This window comes from Solea senegalensis, linkage group LG2, assembly GCF_019176455.1.
Source record: "Solea senegalensis isolate Sse05_10M linkage group LG2, IFAPA_SoseM_1, whole genome shotgun sequence".
Classification (NCBI taxonomy): Eukaryota; Metazoa; Chordata; class Actinopteri; order Pleuronectiformes; family Soleidae; genus Solea; species Solea senegalensis.
Window position 1 is genome coordinate 17,275,812 of NC_058022.1, and position 16,672 is coordinate 17,292,483.

General features: G+C 40.9%; 2 protein-coding genes across 2 annotated transcripts in view; one reads left to right on the top strand and one right to left on the bottom strand.

Moving 5' to 3' along the window:
• LOC122765118 (collagen alpha-2(IV) chain-like) overlaps positions 1 to 11,464 on the top strand; it is a 14,298-nt gene extending 2,834 nt beyond the window's left edge. Inside the window, exons 2-28 of the mRNA XM_044019220.1 lie at positions 400 to 551; positions 639 to 711; positions 803 to 909; positions 1,028 to 1,211; positions 1,542 to 1,586; positions 1,861 to 1,935; positions 2,028 to 2,126; positions 2,234 to 2,455; positions 2,863 to 3,024; positions 3,121 to 3,291; positions 3,431 to 3,574; positions 3,673 to 3,798; positions 3,896 to 4,077; positions 4,633 to 4,696; positions 4,788 to 4,862; positions 4,964 to 5,071; positions 5,169 to 5,276; positions 5,374 to 5,445; positions 5,812 to 5,937; positions 6,072 to 6,188; positions 6,490 to 6,651; positions 7,361 to 7,459; positions 7,550 to 7,696; positions 7,787 to 7,903; positions 8,440 to 8,631; positions 9,303 to 9,589; positions 10,200 to 11,464. Of these exons, the coding sequence (XP_043875155.1) occupies positions 400 to 551; positions 639 to 711; positions 803 to 909; positions 1,028 to 1,211; positions 1,542 to 1,586; positions 1,861 to 1,935; positions 2,028 to 2,126; positions 2,234 to 2,455; positions 2,863 to 3,024; positions 3,121 to 3,291; positions 3,431 to 3,574; positions 3,673 to 3,798; positions 3,896 to 4,077; positions 4,633 to 4,696; positions 4,788 to 4,862; positions 4,964 to 5,071; positions 5,169 to 5,276; positions 5,374 to 5,445; positions 5,812 to 5,937; positions 6,072 to 6,188; positions 6,490 to 6,651; positions 7,361 to 7,459; positions 7,550 to 7,696; positions 7,787 to 7,903; positions 8,440 to 8,631; positions 9,303 to 9,589; positions 10,200 to 10,454 (3,671 nt within the window). The 3' untranslated portion in view covers positions 10,455 to 11,464. The remainder of the gene's footprint in view (positions 1 to 399; positions 552 to 638; positions 712 to 802; positions 910 to 1,027; positions 1,212 to 1,541; positions 1,587 to 1,860; positions 1,936 to 2,027; positions 2,127 to 2,233; positions 2,456 to 2,862; positions 3,025 to 3,120; positions 3,292 to 3,430; positions 3,575 to 3,672; positions 3,799 to 3,895; positions 4,078 to 4,632; positions 4,697 to 4,787; positions 4,863 to 4,963; positions 5,072 to 5,168; positions 5,277 to 5,373; positions 5,446 to 5,811; positions 5,938 to 6,071; positions 6,189 to 6,489; positions 6,652 to 7,360; positions 7,460 to 7,549; positions 7,697 to 7,786; positions 7,904 to 8,439; positions 8,632 to 9,302; positions 9,590 to 10,199) is intronic.
• A 55-nt stretch (positions 11,465 to 11,519) lies between these two features.
• Positions 11,520 to 16,003, bottom strand: rab20 (RAB20, member RAS oncogene family). The gene is made up of 2 exons (XM_044019352.1): positions 15,254 to 16,003; positions 11,520 to 12,694 (listed from the first exon to the last, which is right to left on the bottom strand). The coding sequence occupies exons 1-2, from the start codon at positions 15,441 to 15,443 to the stop codon at positions 12,096 to 12,098; spliced, it is 789 nt and encodes a 262-aa protein (XP_043875287.1). The 5' UTR covers positions 15,444 to 16,003; the 3' UTR covers positions 11,520 to 12,095.
• Positions 16,004 to 16,672: the final 669 nt, after the last annotated feature.

The following is a 16,672-nucleotide window of genomic DNA, read 5'->3' on the forward strand; positions in this document are numbered from 1 at the left end:
ATTACTGTGTTAAAACTTATCGCGCAGAGGTGACAACAATGTGGTTCTTTTCATTTTCACTAACTATACTATACTTAAAATGTATTGAACTCGTGAAAATTGGAAACAGTTCAAGGTTAGCTGAGTCATTTTTTTATTTTGTGACTTGTGACACAATTATCGTTACTATCGTTTTTGTGTTGTTTTTTAAATATGTGATATAAAATGAATCATAACTTTCCCTCAGCAACACATAAGAAAAAATGCATTTTGTAAAGCCTGAAGATGTGACCTATAAACACACACACACACACACACACACCAGCAGTTAGCCACCAGAGGGCGACTCCACTAGTTGCAAACTGACCTGACCGTCATGCACTAATGCACCATATTGTGTCCTTTCTTGTGCGCCTGTAGGTGAACATGGAGTGTGTGAGTGCAGCATTGCAAACGCTCCAGTTGGACTACCTGGCCCTGTCGGGGAGCGTGGTGATGCTGGAATGACTGGAGAGTTTGGTCAGGAGGGTGATGGTGGAGACCCTGGTCTCCAAGGAGATGATGGGTTCCCTGTAAGAAAAATCAAGAGAATCCTTTGGGGTTTTTTTCTTTACAAAAATCATATATCATATTAATATCTTTTACGTGTTTTCTGTTAGGGCTCTCGTGGACTCATTGGGGAACCAGGCCCAAAAGGCAGAAAAGGGGACACAGCAGTGGCCACACAGAAAGGTGCAATAGAAAAGTTATTTAATCTCATTTTAGAGGGCAATTCTCAATGTGTGTTCACATATACATGTTTGCTGATTCATGATCTGCACAGGATACCATGGAGATCGAGGAGATCCTGGACTAGACGGTGAGCCAGGAACACCAGGTGCTCCAGGCCTGAGCGGTGTGCCTGGTTTCCCTGGGAACCGAGGTTTTTCAGTGAGTCCTTCAGTCATGTCCATACTGACATTCTCTAAATCCTCCCTTCCTCACCACTCTTTGCAAATAGTGGATGCATTAATGGTTTAATAATGATTGCGCTGGTTCATATCTACAGGGAGAAGGTCCCAGGGGAGAGCCTGGAGACAAAGGTTTCCCAGGTCTACCCGGTCGACCCGGTGCAGCCGGGCTGAGGGGAGAACCAGGTGCAGTACTTGGGGCTCTAAAAGGCCAACGTGGTTTACCCGGTGATGACGGTCTTGCAGGCTTTCCAGGAATTCCAGGAACACCTGGCAGCCCAGGTGAGAGGCATGTTTTCTTATCTATTTCACATTTGGAGCCTTGTCGTATTACATGATTTCATTTAACCATGCCTCTCTAAACAAATGCCCACTTTTGTAAAATAATACAAAGCAATGAAACGGGAATGAATGAGAAAACGAGGAAGCATGACATATATATATATATTATTATTAACTTTTCTTTCTTCGCCTCTTGTTGTCTCCCTGATGCAGAGGTTGCATCCTTCAAACCAGCCGCAGCAGAGCTTGTTTGAGATAATGCTTGTGCTTTTGAATAACTCTGTTTCCGAATGCCTCTCTCTTCCATACGCTCTCAATTGCAACTGAAAGGTGACTGTAGACCGACAGGAGATGGAGGACAGGTGGATGTAACAGGTAGCTGGTATCATAACATTTTCACCTTATTGCTTATTTTGTAACAGCTCTTTTATAACAACTTTGCCTTTGGTTTATTTGATTGTGTGCATGATCATGTTTTTAAATGTATATGATTTACCCTGAATTTTAGTGTTTTGACGTCATGAAATACAAGCTAATGGTAGTTACATGCGCCAAAAAAATAACCCATACTGAGTAGTAGACAGAAATCACCAAATAGTTTATTTTCCCATCCACGATGTTGCCCTAAAGACTGGGTTTCTCTTATTAGGTTCTTGCGGTGCAAATCCAGGGCCCCCCGGGCCACCTGGACCTCCAGGACCAGATGGGTTACCAGGTTTTCCAGGTAATAGGTCAACAGGTTATTGCTTTGTATGGCTTGCAGGTTTATAGCTTTGAGTCATTTTGTTGCCATTTGTATATTCTTGGAACCAACAGGACTCATAGGTCAAAAGGGACCACCGGGTCTAGATGGAGCAGATGGAGAGAAAGGAGAAACAGGAGATCCAGGCGTAGGTGGCCTTCCTGGGCCTCCAGGTAGGAAATGACAAGAAAACAGAGATAGTCGAGTAGATAAACTCAAATCAGATATGTCCTTAGTCCTAGTCATTTCATCTATTAACCTTTATTGTTTTCTAACAAAGGTTTTGCTGGTCCTCGGGGAGACCTGGGAGTTCCTGGCAAGAAAGGTTTGAATGGAAACCCTGGTTTGCCTGGTGTTCCCGGGCGGCATGGGAACCAAGGTGAGAAGGGTCAGCACGGTGAGATCTTTGGAGCATCACCAGGAGCCCCCGGTGACCAAGGGCTGCCTGGGCTTCTGGGAAATAAAGGTGAAACCGGGGATGAAGGAGATCCCGGTTATCCAGGTGAGCTATGAATAGTCACTTATGTTCTGACCTAAAGCTTGAATAGACAATTTTCTGGTTTAAACTTGTTATGATGGTGTTGAAATGATTTGCTCAGTGTATTAGCCATATGAAAACAACACCTTCCACATTTATATTGATCCTCTATAAGCCTTGCTTTGACTGCGTTATTCTTTTGCCCACTGGGGAGTTATTTTTCGGAAAGACTACAATACGAAGAAATTGTGTTATCTCACATTGACAACATTCACCCTATATCTGCCCTGAGAGTGTTTTTGTTATAATACAGCACAACCCCAGCTCTGAGGAAAACACAAAAGTTGTCTGTTGCCCCATTTACTGATGATTTCATTAACCTTTTCTTCTTTTCTGTTGTTTCATGTTTTTTGTTCCTTGATTTAAACCAGGAATGGCAGGCATGCCTGGTATGATTGGTCACAAAGGAGAGCATGGCCCTCATGGCCTACAGGGAGAGGAAGGAAGGCCTGGGCCAGTTGGCAAGTATGGCTATCCTGGTGACCCTGGACAATCAGGTCCACCTGGGCCTTATGGTGCTGTTGGACAGCCAGGTTAGACAAACACACACACAACACACCACCGTCCCTAAATATTGTTCTTCACGTATGACATGCTTGTTCCTTGTGGAATATCATCCTGCTCACCAGGTTTCACTGGAGAAAGGGGAACCGAGGGGGAACCAGGCCCTCCAGGTCCTTTTGGATTAAAAGGGACCCCTGGACCATACGGTAATGACGGCGTTGCTGGAGAGTATGGCTCACCAGGTGACCCAGGATTGCCAGGTATAGATGGACAACCAGGAGTGCCGGGAATGAAAGGTTTGTTCCTCAGATTCTTCAAATTGATAAGCTGTTCTGTACTCACAGTGTAAAAAATTAGGGGTAAGTAAGTTGTGTAAGTAATTCATGTGGGTTTTGGGCAGAAGTTCGTTATTCCAATGTTCTCTGTCTTACCTAGGCTACAAAGGCTCCCCTGGCATGTCAGGTTTTGAGGGGAACAGAGGTGTTCATGGGTTGAAGGGCGTCAGTGGACAAAAGGGAGAACCTGGCGTGCAGGGACAATTTGGCCCAAAAGGAGTGATTGGGAAAAAGGGAAAACAAGGTGAGATTGTTTTTTTTTAATCAAAATCATCAGTCCATTGTGTTTAAGTGAGGCCTTGGCATAAACACTTAAAATGACCATCTCCTTCTGCCATCCAGGTGAGCGTGGTGTGACTGGACGACCTGGTGACAAACCTCATATCCCTGCCCAGATAGTGGTTGAAATGAAGGGTCTCAAGGGAGATCGTGGAGACCCAGGAAAGCATGGTTTCACTGGACCTAGAGGTGTGACGCTTCACTGATATCCTGATCTGAACTCCCTCTAAGCCTCCCTGGCATCACAAGCCTGACTTCAACCCTTCCTTTCTCTTTCTTATGCTAGGTTTGAAGGGTTTCCCTGGTGTGCCTGGGTGGGAAGGAGGCCATGGTTTGCCTGGAGAGCCCAGCAATGACAAAGGACAGCATGGAGATCCAGGTGCTCAGGGACTCCCAGGTCTAAAAGGAATGCCAGGCCCAACAGGGAATCGAGGAATAAGCGGTTTTCAAGGAATGGATGGCAGCAAGGTGAAAACAATTGTAGAAACAGAGACAGCGAGAGTCCAGTATTAGCTTATCTGCACTGGCCACAGATAATTATTATAATTCAATTTAAAATCCTCCCCCTCACACACAAAACACTTATGACCAGGCTCCATCATACATCATGTATCATAATGTAATGTAATGTAACATCAAAGAACTAGTTTTCCTTGTCATCCCAACAAATCACTTTGGTCCTTACTTGTGGTTACCAGAGTCTATATGAGTAGAATGTGAGGCAGAGCCTTCAGTTACCAGACTTAAAACCTTCCTTTTTGATGAAGCTTTTGGTTATAGCTGACTCAGGGAAAATTCTAAGAAGAAAGTTAGCATTGCAATCAATAGACGTCAGAACAGGAATCGCGTATTCATGATGGAAAATGAAGGATTCATTGTTTTTGAACACATGCTAGGGGCTAAAGATCAGAATATCTCATGGTATGCCCTCTGATTTCACCACTCTGCAATGTCATCACAACTTCTCAGGCATTTATATTAAACAAATGCATGTCCTTTAATTGCTCATTAATTACTTTTCAGGGAATTAAAGGAAGCCGTGGGGCCTACGGTGCATCAGGAGACAAAGGAAAAAAGGGGGTCAAAGGTACATTCTTGTTAAGTTACTCCAGACCACTTGAGATTTAGATGCCAATTTTAAAACCAGTGTGTTAATACATTTTGGAATACTTTTATAGGTGATCAAGGCCCTCGTATAGACCTTCCAGGAGCTACAGGATTGAGAGGAGAGGATGGTTTCCAAGGAGAACCCGGTACTTGCTCATAAATACAACATACATACATGCATATTCTTGATCAGAACCAGTTTACGGTCTCATTTTGGGCTGATGTGAATGACTTAATACTCCTACAGGTCAAAGAGGATTAACAGGAAATACTGGGGACAGGGGCACAACTGGATTTGATGGCATTGAAGGGAAAAGGGGAGAACCGGGTGATCCAGGAATAGCAGGTTTCTCAGGTAAGAGAGACTTCTCACCTCAAGTTCAATTTAAGTATGTTAATTAGATGTTGTGCATTGTACCCGAATAACATAATAACATTTTGTTTTTCTGTAGGCTCAGATGGGCAGAGGGGAACTCCTGGGAACCAAGGTCCAAAAGGCTTTCCTGGAGTTCCTGGAAAAGATGGAAGCCCAGGCTTTCCTGGTTTCCCAGGAAACAAGGGTAAACAAATCTGACCACTGTGCCTACTTTTTTGTTCCCTCTTTAAATGTTTGTAATCCACCATATTCCACCATTCAATCTCTATCCATGTGTGCAGGTTTCCCTGGCTTGCAGGGTCTTTATGGGTTACATGGATTGAAAGGACAAAAGGGTATCCCAGGAAATCCAGGTATTTAACCACATCACTAAAAAATAGTGGTGATAAACAATCCTTTCTAAAATAGACCAGTTATGTTTTATATAGCTTTTTATTTACAAGTTAAAGGTCCCAGAAGCATATTTTTATAAATAGTTTCTTACTATGTGTACACAATTTTGGTTTTAAGACTTCCCTTGACAGTTAGTCAAATATACTCATACCAAACGTGGAGTCTGGAGGTAAGGGATAAGCTGAATTTGTGAGTCATAAACACAACACAACAAGCTATGTTATAATGTAGATAAACACTTCAACAGCAGCAAGTAAACTTCTATAAAAAGCGTAAAAACCTGCGGCATGTGTCTGATTTTTTTTTTCTGGCCATATCTTCAAAAGGTCTGGATATCATTGGACCAGCTGGGGAGCCAGGAGCCAAAGGAGAGAGAGGAGAGAGCGGTGACCCCAACAGCCAACCAGGTTTTCCAGGCACAGCGGGTTTGAAAGGCTTCCAAGGACCTCAAGGTTAGCCGGTACTCTGCTACATTCACAAGGCCCTGTTAGACTGGAGGCCCTCAGTCTTCTGAGAGAATCAATCAATATGCTGCAGCGTAACGTAACCATTTTGAGACGTGGAACAATCACATGTTTCATTTCAGGTGACCACGGTCTTCCTGGACCACCAGGATTCCGTGGCCCCGTTGGACCAGATGGGACCGCAGGTAGACCAGGACTTAGAGGTGACCTGGGATTTCCAGGAGCTAAAGGATTACAAGGTGAAAAAAATGATCTAGAAACAGTGAAAAAGGTCACTTTGTTTTTTGTTGTTGTTGATGTTTACATGAAAAAATGCTGATGGAGGAGGTTATACTTTTGATTAGTGTATTACTCTGATTTAAAGTGTTAATTGTCTATTTATGCTAAAGCCAGAGAACAAGTATTGTTTATTTTGATAGATTTATGAGCTAAATCTCTGTAATTTACACTGTGCATCAAATAATTAAGTAAGTATAAGGGCCACAGAGAGTTTTAATGTTGAGTTTTTTAATATTTATTAACCCATAATTTGTTTCTCAGGTTTCCCTGGACCCAGAGGACTTCCTGGTGTGGGTGCTCCCCCCGGAGAAAAGGGTGTTGGTGGTTTTAATGGGTTTCCTGGAATCCCTGGTAGGAAAGGATTCAAAGGAGATCAAGGTTCATTGGGATACAAGGGACCCCATGGTGTCTCTGGGAAAAAAGGTATGAACGTAAAATGAAATATTTTCAGTGATAAGCCTTAACCACAACCTTTGGTTACATTACCATGATGTCATTCCATTGGATGCATGATATATTTTTCTGGCAGCTCAGTCTTTTTGTAGTTCATATGTGTTCATCCTTTGGGTTGAGTTATCATTATTAGTATTAGTATTATCATTATTATTATTATTATTTCTATTATTAATAATACTAATAATAGTAATAGTAATAATAATAATAATGATGATGATGATAATAATAATAATAATAATAATAATTATTATTATTATTATTATTATAAGGATAACAACAATAATAGTTTTCAAGGTCATCAGTTCATCCAGTATTTTAGTTGAAATTTTTCTTTTCATCTTAATCTTTCCTTGTCTTAATGTAATATTTTTTTTACATGTAGCACCTTTAAGGGTAGTAATAATAATAGAAAACATGCTAATAAAACCTTAATGTCAGTGAAACATAATACATTACACAATACTAGTATTGTATAATAATATAATACAATAATCTAAAAAAAATAAAAATAACTGGCAATAAAATTATATTTTATAAACTAATAATTATAAAGTAAATTATAAACCAAAACAAATTGAAGTTTGAGGTCCTAAAGATGATACACGAGCAGTTGTTTGTTGCTTATTAACTTGATGAACTGCTACATTGTCACTGTTGATATGCTATTGTTTTACAGGGGTGAAAGGAGAGCAAGGACTGATGGGAGTTCCTGGTATAAATGGTGTGAAGGGTGAAAGAGGCCCAGTCGGTACAAAAGGAAACACTGGAGCAACAGGTTAATTGTGCACTAATGTACCCACTGCCCAGTTGAAATCACACATGTGCCCTTTTATCTAGGTCATAACATAACCCATCTCTGCTGCAGGTTTTCGTGGAGTTCCAGGTTCCCAGGGTCCTCCTTCAATTCCCATCAGTATTCCAGGAGAGAGAGGCCCTCCAGGACCACAGGGTATCCGTGGACCCGGGGGGGTCGGAGGGGAACCAGGGCCGCATGGTCCTCCTGGTGATCCAGGTTAGTCATTCTAATCAAACATTTGTTGCTGAGCATCCGTGAAATAAAAGTCCTGTCCGTCTACATCAATGTAAACATGTTACTGTACAGGTTTCATAGGACCTTTTGGGCCAAAGGGCATGCCGGGTATTGGCGGCACACCGGGAACACCTGGATTCCGTGGAGACGCTGGACATATTGGCCACCCCGGTCTACAGGGCATGGAAGGTATGTCTGACACTGTGAGGCAGTTTAAGATTAGGTTGATGAACCTGGATGAAAGGATTTAAAGTAGGTGAAGAACTGAACAGGGAACCAGCTACCAATAGGTTTTTGATTTGGTTTGTCATTTATTGTGTGAGTTGTTTACGTTAACAAACCAGTAGTCTTTTTGGCTGTCATAACTCAGAAGTTTAAGAATTTAAAGGAAATCTTCAGGAGTAATAGGAGTTTCATTAAAAACTTCCTCTTTGAAAACATTTCTATGTGTCAGATTGTCAGATTTGGTTTGAAAGACAATTGTGTGATAATCCCCCATATAGGTCTGTGTTACTGTGTAATTAGGTTAAAATCCTGTTTGGTCTGTTATTGTATATATCATCAGCCTAAAAGTTGCATTTGCCAAAGAATTTAAGTATTTTTAGATGTATGTATATATAGTGTGTCCATATCCATCATAAAACATAAAGTGCAAAACCATATACAGATTTTCGACTTTTAGATGACTTTGCAAAGCACAGCTCTGACTTCACATTGTTCAATAGGTCACCGTGGCAACCCTGGGATCCCTGGGTTACCTGGTATGCCTGGCCGCAGTGTCAGTGTTGGGTACCTACTGGTGAAACACAGTCAGTCCGATCATAAGCCCATGTGTCCTGTGGGAATGTCTAAACTCTGGGACGGCTACAGCTTGCTGTACTTCGAAGGCCAGGAAAAGGCTCACAACCAGGATCTCGGTAAGTGGGGACAAACAAATTGTTTCCAACAAACTACTGTTTCAAAATGATTTTTGGTCCATCTGTCTGTCTACTGTGTAGACTCTCGGCATGTGCCAGCGTGAGGTTTGCGGTAGTACAGTCCTGTCAGAATGCATTATTTTTTTTTATAATTCAGCATTAAACATGGTGAGTCAGTGAACCAGAAGACATACCACAGGGTTCAGTAGATTTTGATGACAGTTCATTTGCAGGCACGTTGAGTAACCAGTGTTCCCGCTGAAAGCATTTCACATTTCAAGCAGAGCCGATATAATTATTGCATGCCTGCCAGCCAGTTTCTGTTTGATTTTTACATTGTCTCAATACTTGCTCCAGGTGTAGGAGCCTCTATAATACAAAACTATATGTTTTGAAAGAAGAGTAAACACATTCTTCCTATAACAAATAAAAAAAGAATACATTTGGGGGTTTTGCTGCTTGGTCTGCTGTGAGTAGTTCTTCAGTGTAGTGTACTGCTGTGTAGTATCTTCAGTTTAACTCTTGACCAATGTGAGCAAACCTCAGGTAAAGGTGACTGGATAATCAACGTTGCCTTATCATTCCACCAAGTATTCTTTCTCTCCTTGTGCAACAGTTTTTCAGCATTTGCTGTTATTCCAGTTGTAAATGTGGCCGCTTGTCCTTGTCAGGTTTGGCTGGCTCTTGCCTCCCCAAGTTCAGCACCATGCCCTTCCTGTACTGCAACCCTGGAGACCTGTGTTACTACGCCAGCAGAAATGATAAGTCCTACTGGTTGTCAACAACTGCGCCTCTTCCTATGATGCCCGTGGAGGAGGGAGAGATTAAACCATACATCAGCCGCTGCTCAGTGTGCGAGGCTCCATCAGTTGCCATTGCTGTCCACAGCCAGGACATCACGATCCCACAGTGTCCTGTGGGCTGGCGCAGCCTGTGGATTGGCTACTCCTTCATCATGGTGAGTACTGATTTCATTTCAGGAGCCAAAGGTGCTTAGTGCAACAGTTGCAACAAACAGGGAGTCTCCGCTCAACCCTCCCTTTCTTAAGCAGAGAACTTACAAAGGCCGTTTGCGTACCAGACAGGATATAAACACTCACTATTCTCTCCACTCTTCCAATCGCTGCCGTTTTCTCGTTCTTCTCTATGTGTTTTATGTTTATGTTTGTGAGCGGAAGCATTCATCTTTGTAGCATTGTAGGTTTCCACTTCAAAATATAAAATGCATGCTCCCTGGCTGGTGTGTCCTTGTCTGATATACATTTAAAAAGCTTCTAAGACGAATACAGACATACTTATGGGTACAGCATTCCATTTTAGCTAATAAACCTAACTGAATGTTACACAATGGACCATTTGTTCCTACGAAGGACATCATTTCCCAGAACATCTGACTTTTGTGCAGTGGCAGTGGGTCAGTGTACAGCTCCCATGTTTATTGGAATTAAGAACAATGTTTTTAGACAACAAAGGTCTGTGAGAAAGGAATCAGTCCTTGACTGCGCAGAAAAATACTTTGTGAGAAGGATCTGTTTATTGTTGGTTTGTTTTCTCACTCGTGTGAACAGCATACATCAGCAGGAAGCGAAGGTGGAGGGCAGTCCCTGTCGTCGCCTGGCTCCTGCCTGGAGGACTTCCGCACAGCGCCGTTCATTGAGTGCAACGGAGCCAAGGGGACATGCCACTACTTCGCTAACAAGAACAGCTTCTGGCTAACCTCCATCGATCAGTCATTCCATGCTAAACCAGCAGCAGAGACACTCAAAGGGGGCCAGCTCCTGTCACGTATCAGCCGCTGCCAGGTCTGCATGAAGAATTTATGAAAGACTCTACTGACAGAAAGACAGCTTGACAGTGGTTGAGTGGTCGAGTGTTTTCTCTCTCTAAGGCGATCTGAAATACTGACTTAGGTCACTGTAAATTGAGATTAAACCCCAAGCCATGGAGCCCTGATATGCAATAACCATGTGAATCCTTGAGCTTTGAATAAAATGTCCCGCTGTAGATAGATCAAGAGAGGCCCCATAATGAAGCTAACAGCATTATGGGAAAGGTATGTGTATGTTAAATGTGGATTGGTGCTTATTGTTTTAACTTATTACCTCAGCTACTTTGACACAGATCGGTGACCGTCTACTACAGCTGAACCAAAGATGCTTGTGTTTATGCACTGCTTCAGTTTATTTACGTGTTTTTAATGTTTAGGTTATACAGCACACCATAAAGCCACTAACCCTGCCTCTCATCCACTTGAAGAGTGTGTCATTAGAGGTCTTGAACAATAGTTTGTTGATAGTATTGACAGAATTATCCTGCTTTTATCCCATGGCTCTTGCAAAACGTATCCAGTCCTTTAACTTGTTTTTAAGCATTTATCCACTACTGCAAAATAGTATGCAGCTCTTCAATTTTCCTATAGCACATTCATACAATGCACTGATTTTCTTTGTATTTATACCAGCTGAAGGAACTTGACCCCCTATATGTAACATGTCTTAACATGTATATCTTATCTAACATTACTCATGCCACCGTCATCTTGCTTTACAAATCCACTTACTATGGCACTGCCCTAGGAGCTGCCAGCAGGACAGAATGTAAAACAGCCTGGATCAAAGGTCAGAAAATCCAAAATCCTTGCTCTGGTCACACAGCATTTTAACCAATTTTAAAAAGTAGGTCAAACTTTTTAATTCATCTACATTCAACTGTCTGGAAATTAACACTTTGACTAGAACTGAGAAATAATGACATCTGTTTTAAATGCAATGTAATTATGTTTCATAACATGATCAGTTGATTGGCCTGTAAAGATTAAATGTCATATGTTGTACGTCTGTGTCGTTTTTCTCACACAAGTTTGTCTTAATCCAACAGACTCGACAAACTGCAAAATAAAACATTTTATTATAACAGTGTAGGTAAAAAATTGACACAGGGTATTTACTATTTACACTCATTGGAAAGCTCTAAAAGTGGCAATAATACATAAAGATCATTATGCTAGTGAGAGAACATAAAAGGAAAATAAATCAGTATCAAACTTGTGACAGAGCATAATAGTAAAAAAAAAATATTGTGATTTAGGAAAACCTTGTAGGGCAACTATAACAACTGGTGAATAGTGCTGCACAACAAACAATTAGTGAAGTTTAAATCAGAACTTTTTTAAAAAAAAAGCAGTGGTTCACTTATGTGTTTTATTTGCCATCAAACACATTATAGGGATGTGTAGTGTCAGTCATTAAGGTGGAAGAATTTAATGCACAAGGTGACAACAATACTCATTTACTTCCTATCCTGACACAGGAAATGGCTCTGGACACTATAAACTCAAGACATCTTTCTGAAAAGTCCTAATTGCTATTGGTTCTAAATCAAGGCAATAAGAGGTACCATCACAGACCGGCCTGTTGATTGTCCTTTGTTTAAAAAAAAAAAAAAAATCAAGGCTCTGCACCGTCTCAGCAGCAGAATCTGGCCCTCTTGCTGCTGGCTCCCCTGCACTCCTCCAGATCAATCGTAGGACACTGTTGGTTCTCATTTCTCTTCCTCAGAATGGAAGGTAGCACCAAATCAAACAATGTCTCAAACAAAGCATCCACATTGTAGCCCGTCTTGGCACTGGTCTCAAAGCACATCCTCTCCGCAGGCAGGCTGCTCTTTTCCTCCAGGCCCTTATATCGTAGTATTCTCCCATAAAGTGCCATTGCATCCTCATGGGCAACCTGTTTGTGTACGGTGATCCCAGAGAGGGATGCAGGGGAGGCTGGAGGTGTCGGACATGAAGACAGTACCTGTGGTTCTGTCCTTTCCTCCTCGTGCTCGGTTTGATCCTCAGAAACTCCACTTGAGTCCTGGGACAGTTGGGCTTTAGGGTCAGTGAGGTCAACCTTGTTGCCCACTATGGCGAAAATGCAGTCATGGCTAGCAGTATCAGTCAGCGACAGGAAGCGCTCCTCCAGCTCAGCTAAGCTTTGCCAGTTAGTAACATCGTATGTGAGGATGACAGCGGATGCACCTCGACAGTACATGGAGCCCAACCCGTGAAACTGTTCACGACCTGAGGAAATACAGGGAGGTCAAGGAAACCAACTCAAGTCTTAAACACAGAGACATTACAACTATATTGTAGTACAGCAGTGCAGAAAAGCACAGCACAGGGAGAAATTCTGTGGGACGATCAGCAGTTTGAGCACAGAAACAACCTTTGTTGTTGAAATATGCAAGAGTTTTGAAAGCCAACATTGTGTGTGAACACTGGGGACACCGCTTGCCCTTCAGTTTATTTGGAATGCTTAACAAAAACTATCACAATCTTAAATGTCACAGACAAGTTCGAACTTGCCAGAGTATGAAAAATACAGGTGTATTTAGCATTTAACTTCTTCAGTTTAACTGTCACACTACCATGTCTTACTGGGACACTTGAACTGAACAGAGCCATAGCTAATGTTATCAATAACACCTTTGCTTTTCATAATGGGACAATGTCAGAAATGTCACTCAACTACATACGTCGTTTTAAAGGCTGTATAGTTTGTAGTGTGGTTGAATTATGCATTAAACCAGTAGGCCTTTCTATTACTATTTCCAAACTCTTATACCAGTGGGGTGCTATGCAATTATATCTTGTCGTTATTATGCAGTACAATTCAACAGCACATCAACATCCACCTTGATTTTGAACCCACAAAACTACAATACAAAATGGGAATTGCGCAAAAAAAGGGAATAATATATGAAGGTAGGATTTACTGCGGCCCTGCTGTATCAGAGTGTCAGTATGATATAGCTAATAAAGTAACAACTGAGGCTACATAATATCTAGGGCTGCAATCAAGCGTTATTCTCAGCAGAAGGTGGTTTGTTCAACTCATCTGTTCATCATAAATGACAGATGAAAATCTAACCCTTGCAACAAATAAGAAAGCTATTGAACCATTTCACATGTCTGTCGCAATTGCACTTGTACTTTCTGGAAAGTACTATATCACACAGTTTGGGGAAAATAAAGCCTGGCGAGTCAAGTCTTCCTGTCATAACCTTGTCATGTGATCATCAAGAGGAACAGGGTAGACAGAAATCAGACTCACCATTTGTGGGGGAAAATCTGGTTTCAATCTGACATTTGAGTTTTACCCCTATTACAGCCATAGTTTCAAAGCGTCATATTGTGGTATTAGTACTGTAGGTCAGCGCTGAGTCAATCATTTGCTTTAAAATGACTCAGCTGATGTGGCATTTCTCCACCATACATGCAACAGCATCCTGTCACAGGTCATGAAATTAGGGAACACAGACAGGAAATAGCTAACTGGTGATGAGGACAGCCTTTCCTTATCTCTGTGGCTCACCAACACCATTTTTATGAAGTGAGTATAAGCCCAAGATGAGTTACAGTAATTCGTCTTTATGCAATACTGGAATGCAGTGCGCTTATAAGCCTATAAATGACTATGTCCAAATGTGTTTACTTAAGTGACAGTGAATCTTATGTCCTCTGGGCTCTCATGATTACTGGAGATGTTCAAGGACAGATGTCGTGGTAACTTTGTGATGTTTGACATTTCATCACAAATTCCCGGAACCAAGAGGGAGAGCTTCACAATTATCTTCTATTTAAAGATGATTTATTATGATAATAAATTAAATATGAACTAAATTAGACTGATCTGATAATTGATCTGCTGATCTGTTACTCTAAATATCTAAATGTCTCCACTTTCATTTCCCATTTAATGCACAGTACATTCATGTTAATTTAACCGTTATTTAAAATATTCAGTAATAATGTTACTATCTTAATTTGTGTGTGTTTTCTGTTAGAGTACAAACAGAATTTGATTCTAAATGTGTCCAAATCCAAACCATTTATTTTCAAACAAAACTTTCCACACACATTTAAAATTGTCCTCAGATATTTTGATGCACCCAAAATATCAGCAATATTGTCAAACTTCTATTTATAATTCCAGTTAACATAGAAATATAGAGGATTATCTCTGTGGAATAACCTCTCTAGATCACTACAATCAGAAATCTATGTTATCATCACAAACACCTGAGATGCCACTAATTTAAATCTATTATGCTTTACTGTTAATGCTATTTTAGAGTTTAACAGTTCTTTTATTTAGAGGAGTATCTTTATGAGACTTTATTGTCTTAATATGCAAATAAACCATAATATGCATATAAACAAACAAAACTACATTAATGACAAAAGGTCCCGAGCAAAAACTGGCGTTTTATTAGTCCCTTTAAGCAAGTAGCTAAAGGAAGTCTGATATTAAAAGTATAATGTGACTGTGCAAAGATTAAGAGATTAAAATAAGATTCTCAGTTTGTTTTTACCTTCAGTGAGCTGGATTACCATGTTGTTTTACCCTACTTTGACCTAAAAAAAAGTTTCACAGTGCAGTTTACAGCATATGTTACTGTTAAACATGTGAAAATGAATAACACATGTCCCAGTGAAATAAACTGCCAGAGGTGGTCGTGGTCACATGTCATGGATTGCCTCAGGTCAGTGGGATTACGCGTTATGAAGTAAACTCGGGTAATCGAACAAGGCAATATAATATCGGACAACAAAAACACAAGGAACAAAGTCTATTACCGGCTGTGTCCCATATTGAGATGTTGTAAGGTCCCCACTGCTTGAGGAAGAACGCCCCTCCGACGGTGCTGACGGTGTCTTTGAACTTCCTATCCGTGTACCTGTGGAGCAGCGACGTCTTTCCCACGTTCATGTCCCCCAGCAGGACCAACTTGACGTCGGGCTTCTTCATCTTCGACGCCTCGGGCATGATGGTAACGACAGTGAGTCAGGGAGCTCCCTCTCTCTCTCCCTCTCTCGCTCCCTCTCTCTCGTTGTATTTAAAAAATGTTATAGTGTCGTGGAAATTAAGCACTGTCTAATTGTTTTTAAAAATAAATAAATAAACAAATAAATCATTTAACGCTTCTTCTCGTAAATTCCTCGGACAAACGCCATTGTCTGTTGCGACGGTGGTTAGTCTGCGTTTGCGTGACAGTCCAGAGTTAACTCATTCTCAGAGACAAGTTCATAAAATAACTGAGGTAAAACAGGAAGTAGGTGAAGAGCTAAACTTCAAACGTGAATATTTCACCCTCAGTCATGGCTGCCAGGCTCACTGTTGGCGGGACGTGAACGCACCATTTGTTTGTTTTTCGTCATGTTGCTATTAAACTGTCTTTCCTATTTGCTTTTGCTTTATTTAGTTTGACGCACTTTGTGACATCTAATGTAGAAGAGGTGCCGTGACAATACAATTGTGTCCTCTTAGTTTTGTGATTTACGTTTGAAAAACAAACAGTTTGTACAAACAAAATTCAATAATTAAGGATAGTGAAAGGTGTATGAACAGCTAATCATACACATTTGTTATGATGCGTATTACTTTGTCTTGCAAAATAAATAAACACATTGGAAATATTAAACAAAGCTTCATTTCGGTTATGTTTGAAAGTATTGTTTGTGGTACCTACAAGGTGGAACGCAGGGCAAAAATTACCATAGTGGGCGGGTGTAGCTTTTATCAGACATTACAGACTTGTAGACATTTGACCCACTTTTCTCTCTCGACTCCAGTTAAAACACCAAATGCAATTCTTCATTCCTGTCTCGCAATGTTAACGCTTGTTATAATTTATGATTGGCAAACAAAAGTCATGTGAAACAAGTGTGTGTGTGTGATTCAACTTAAGAACTAGGGATGCACGATATTAGACTTTTTCCAATATCCGATATATTGGGACTGCTTGGGCCAATAACCGATACCAACATGTATATGTATATGTATATATATACATTTTTACCTGCGCCCAACTGCAGAGGTCACAGTATTTTCTGTCATGAAATTAACATAATATTTTTCATACTCATGTCGCAGCAGATGTAGATATACATTTTCTTCATTGAATAAAATAAATAAACGTAAATAAAATAATAGTTGTAGAGGGCACCAGCAGCTGGCATTAAGGAGGTAGCAGCATATTTAGCCCACTGTTGTTG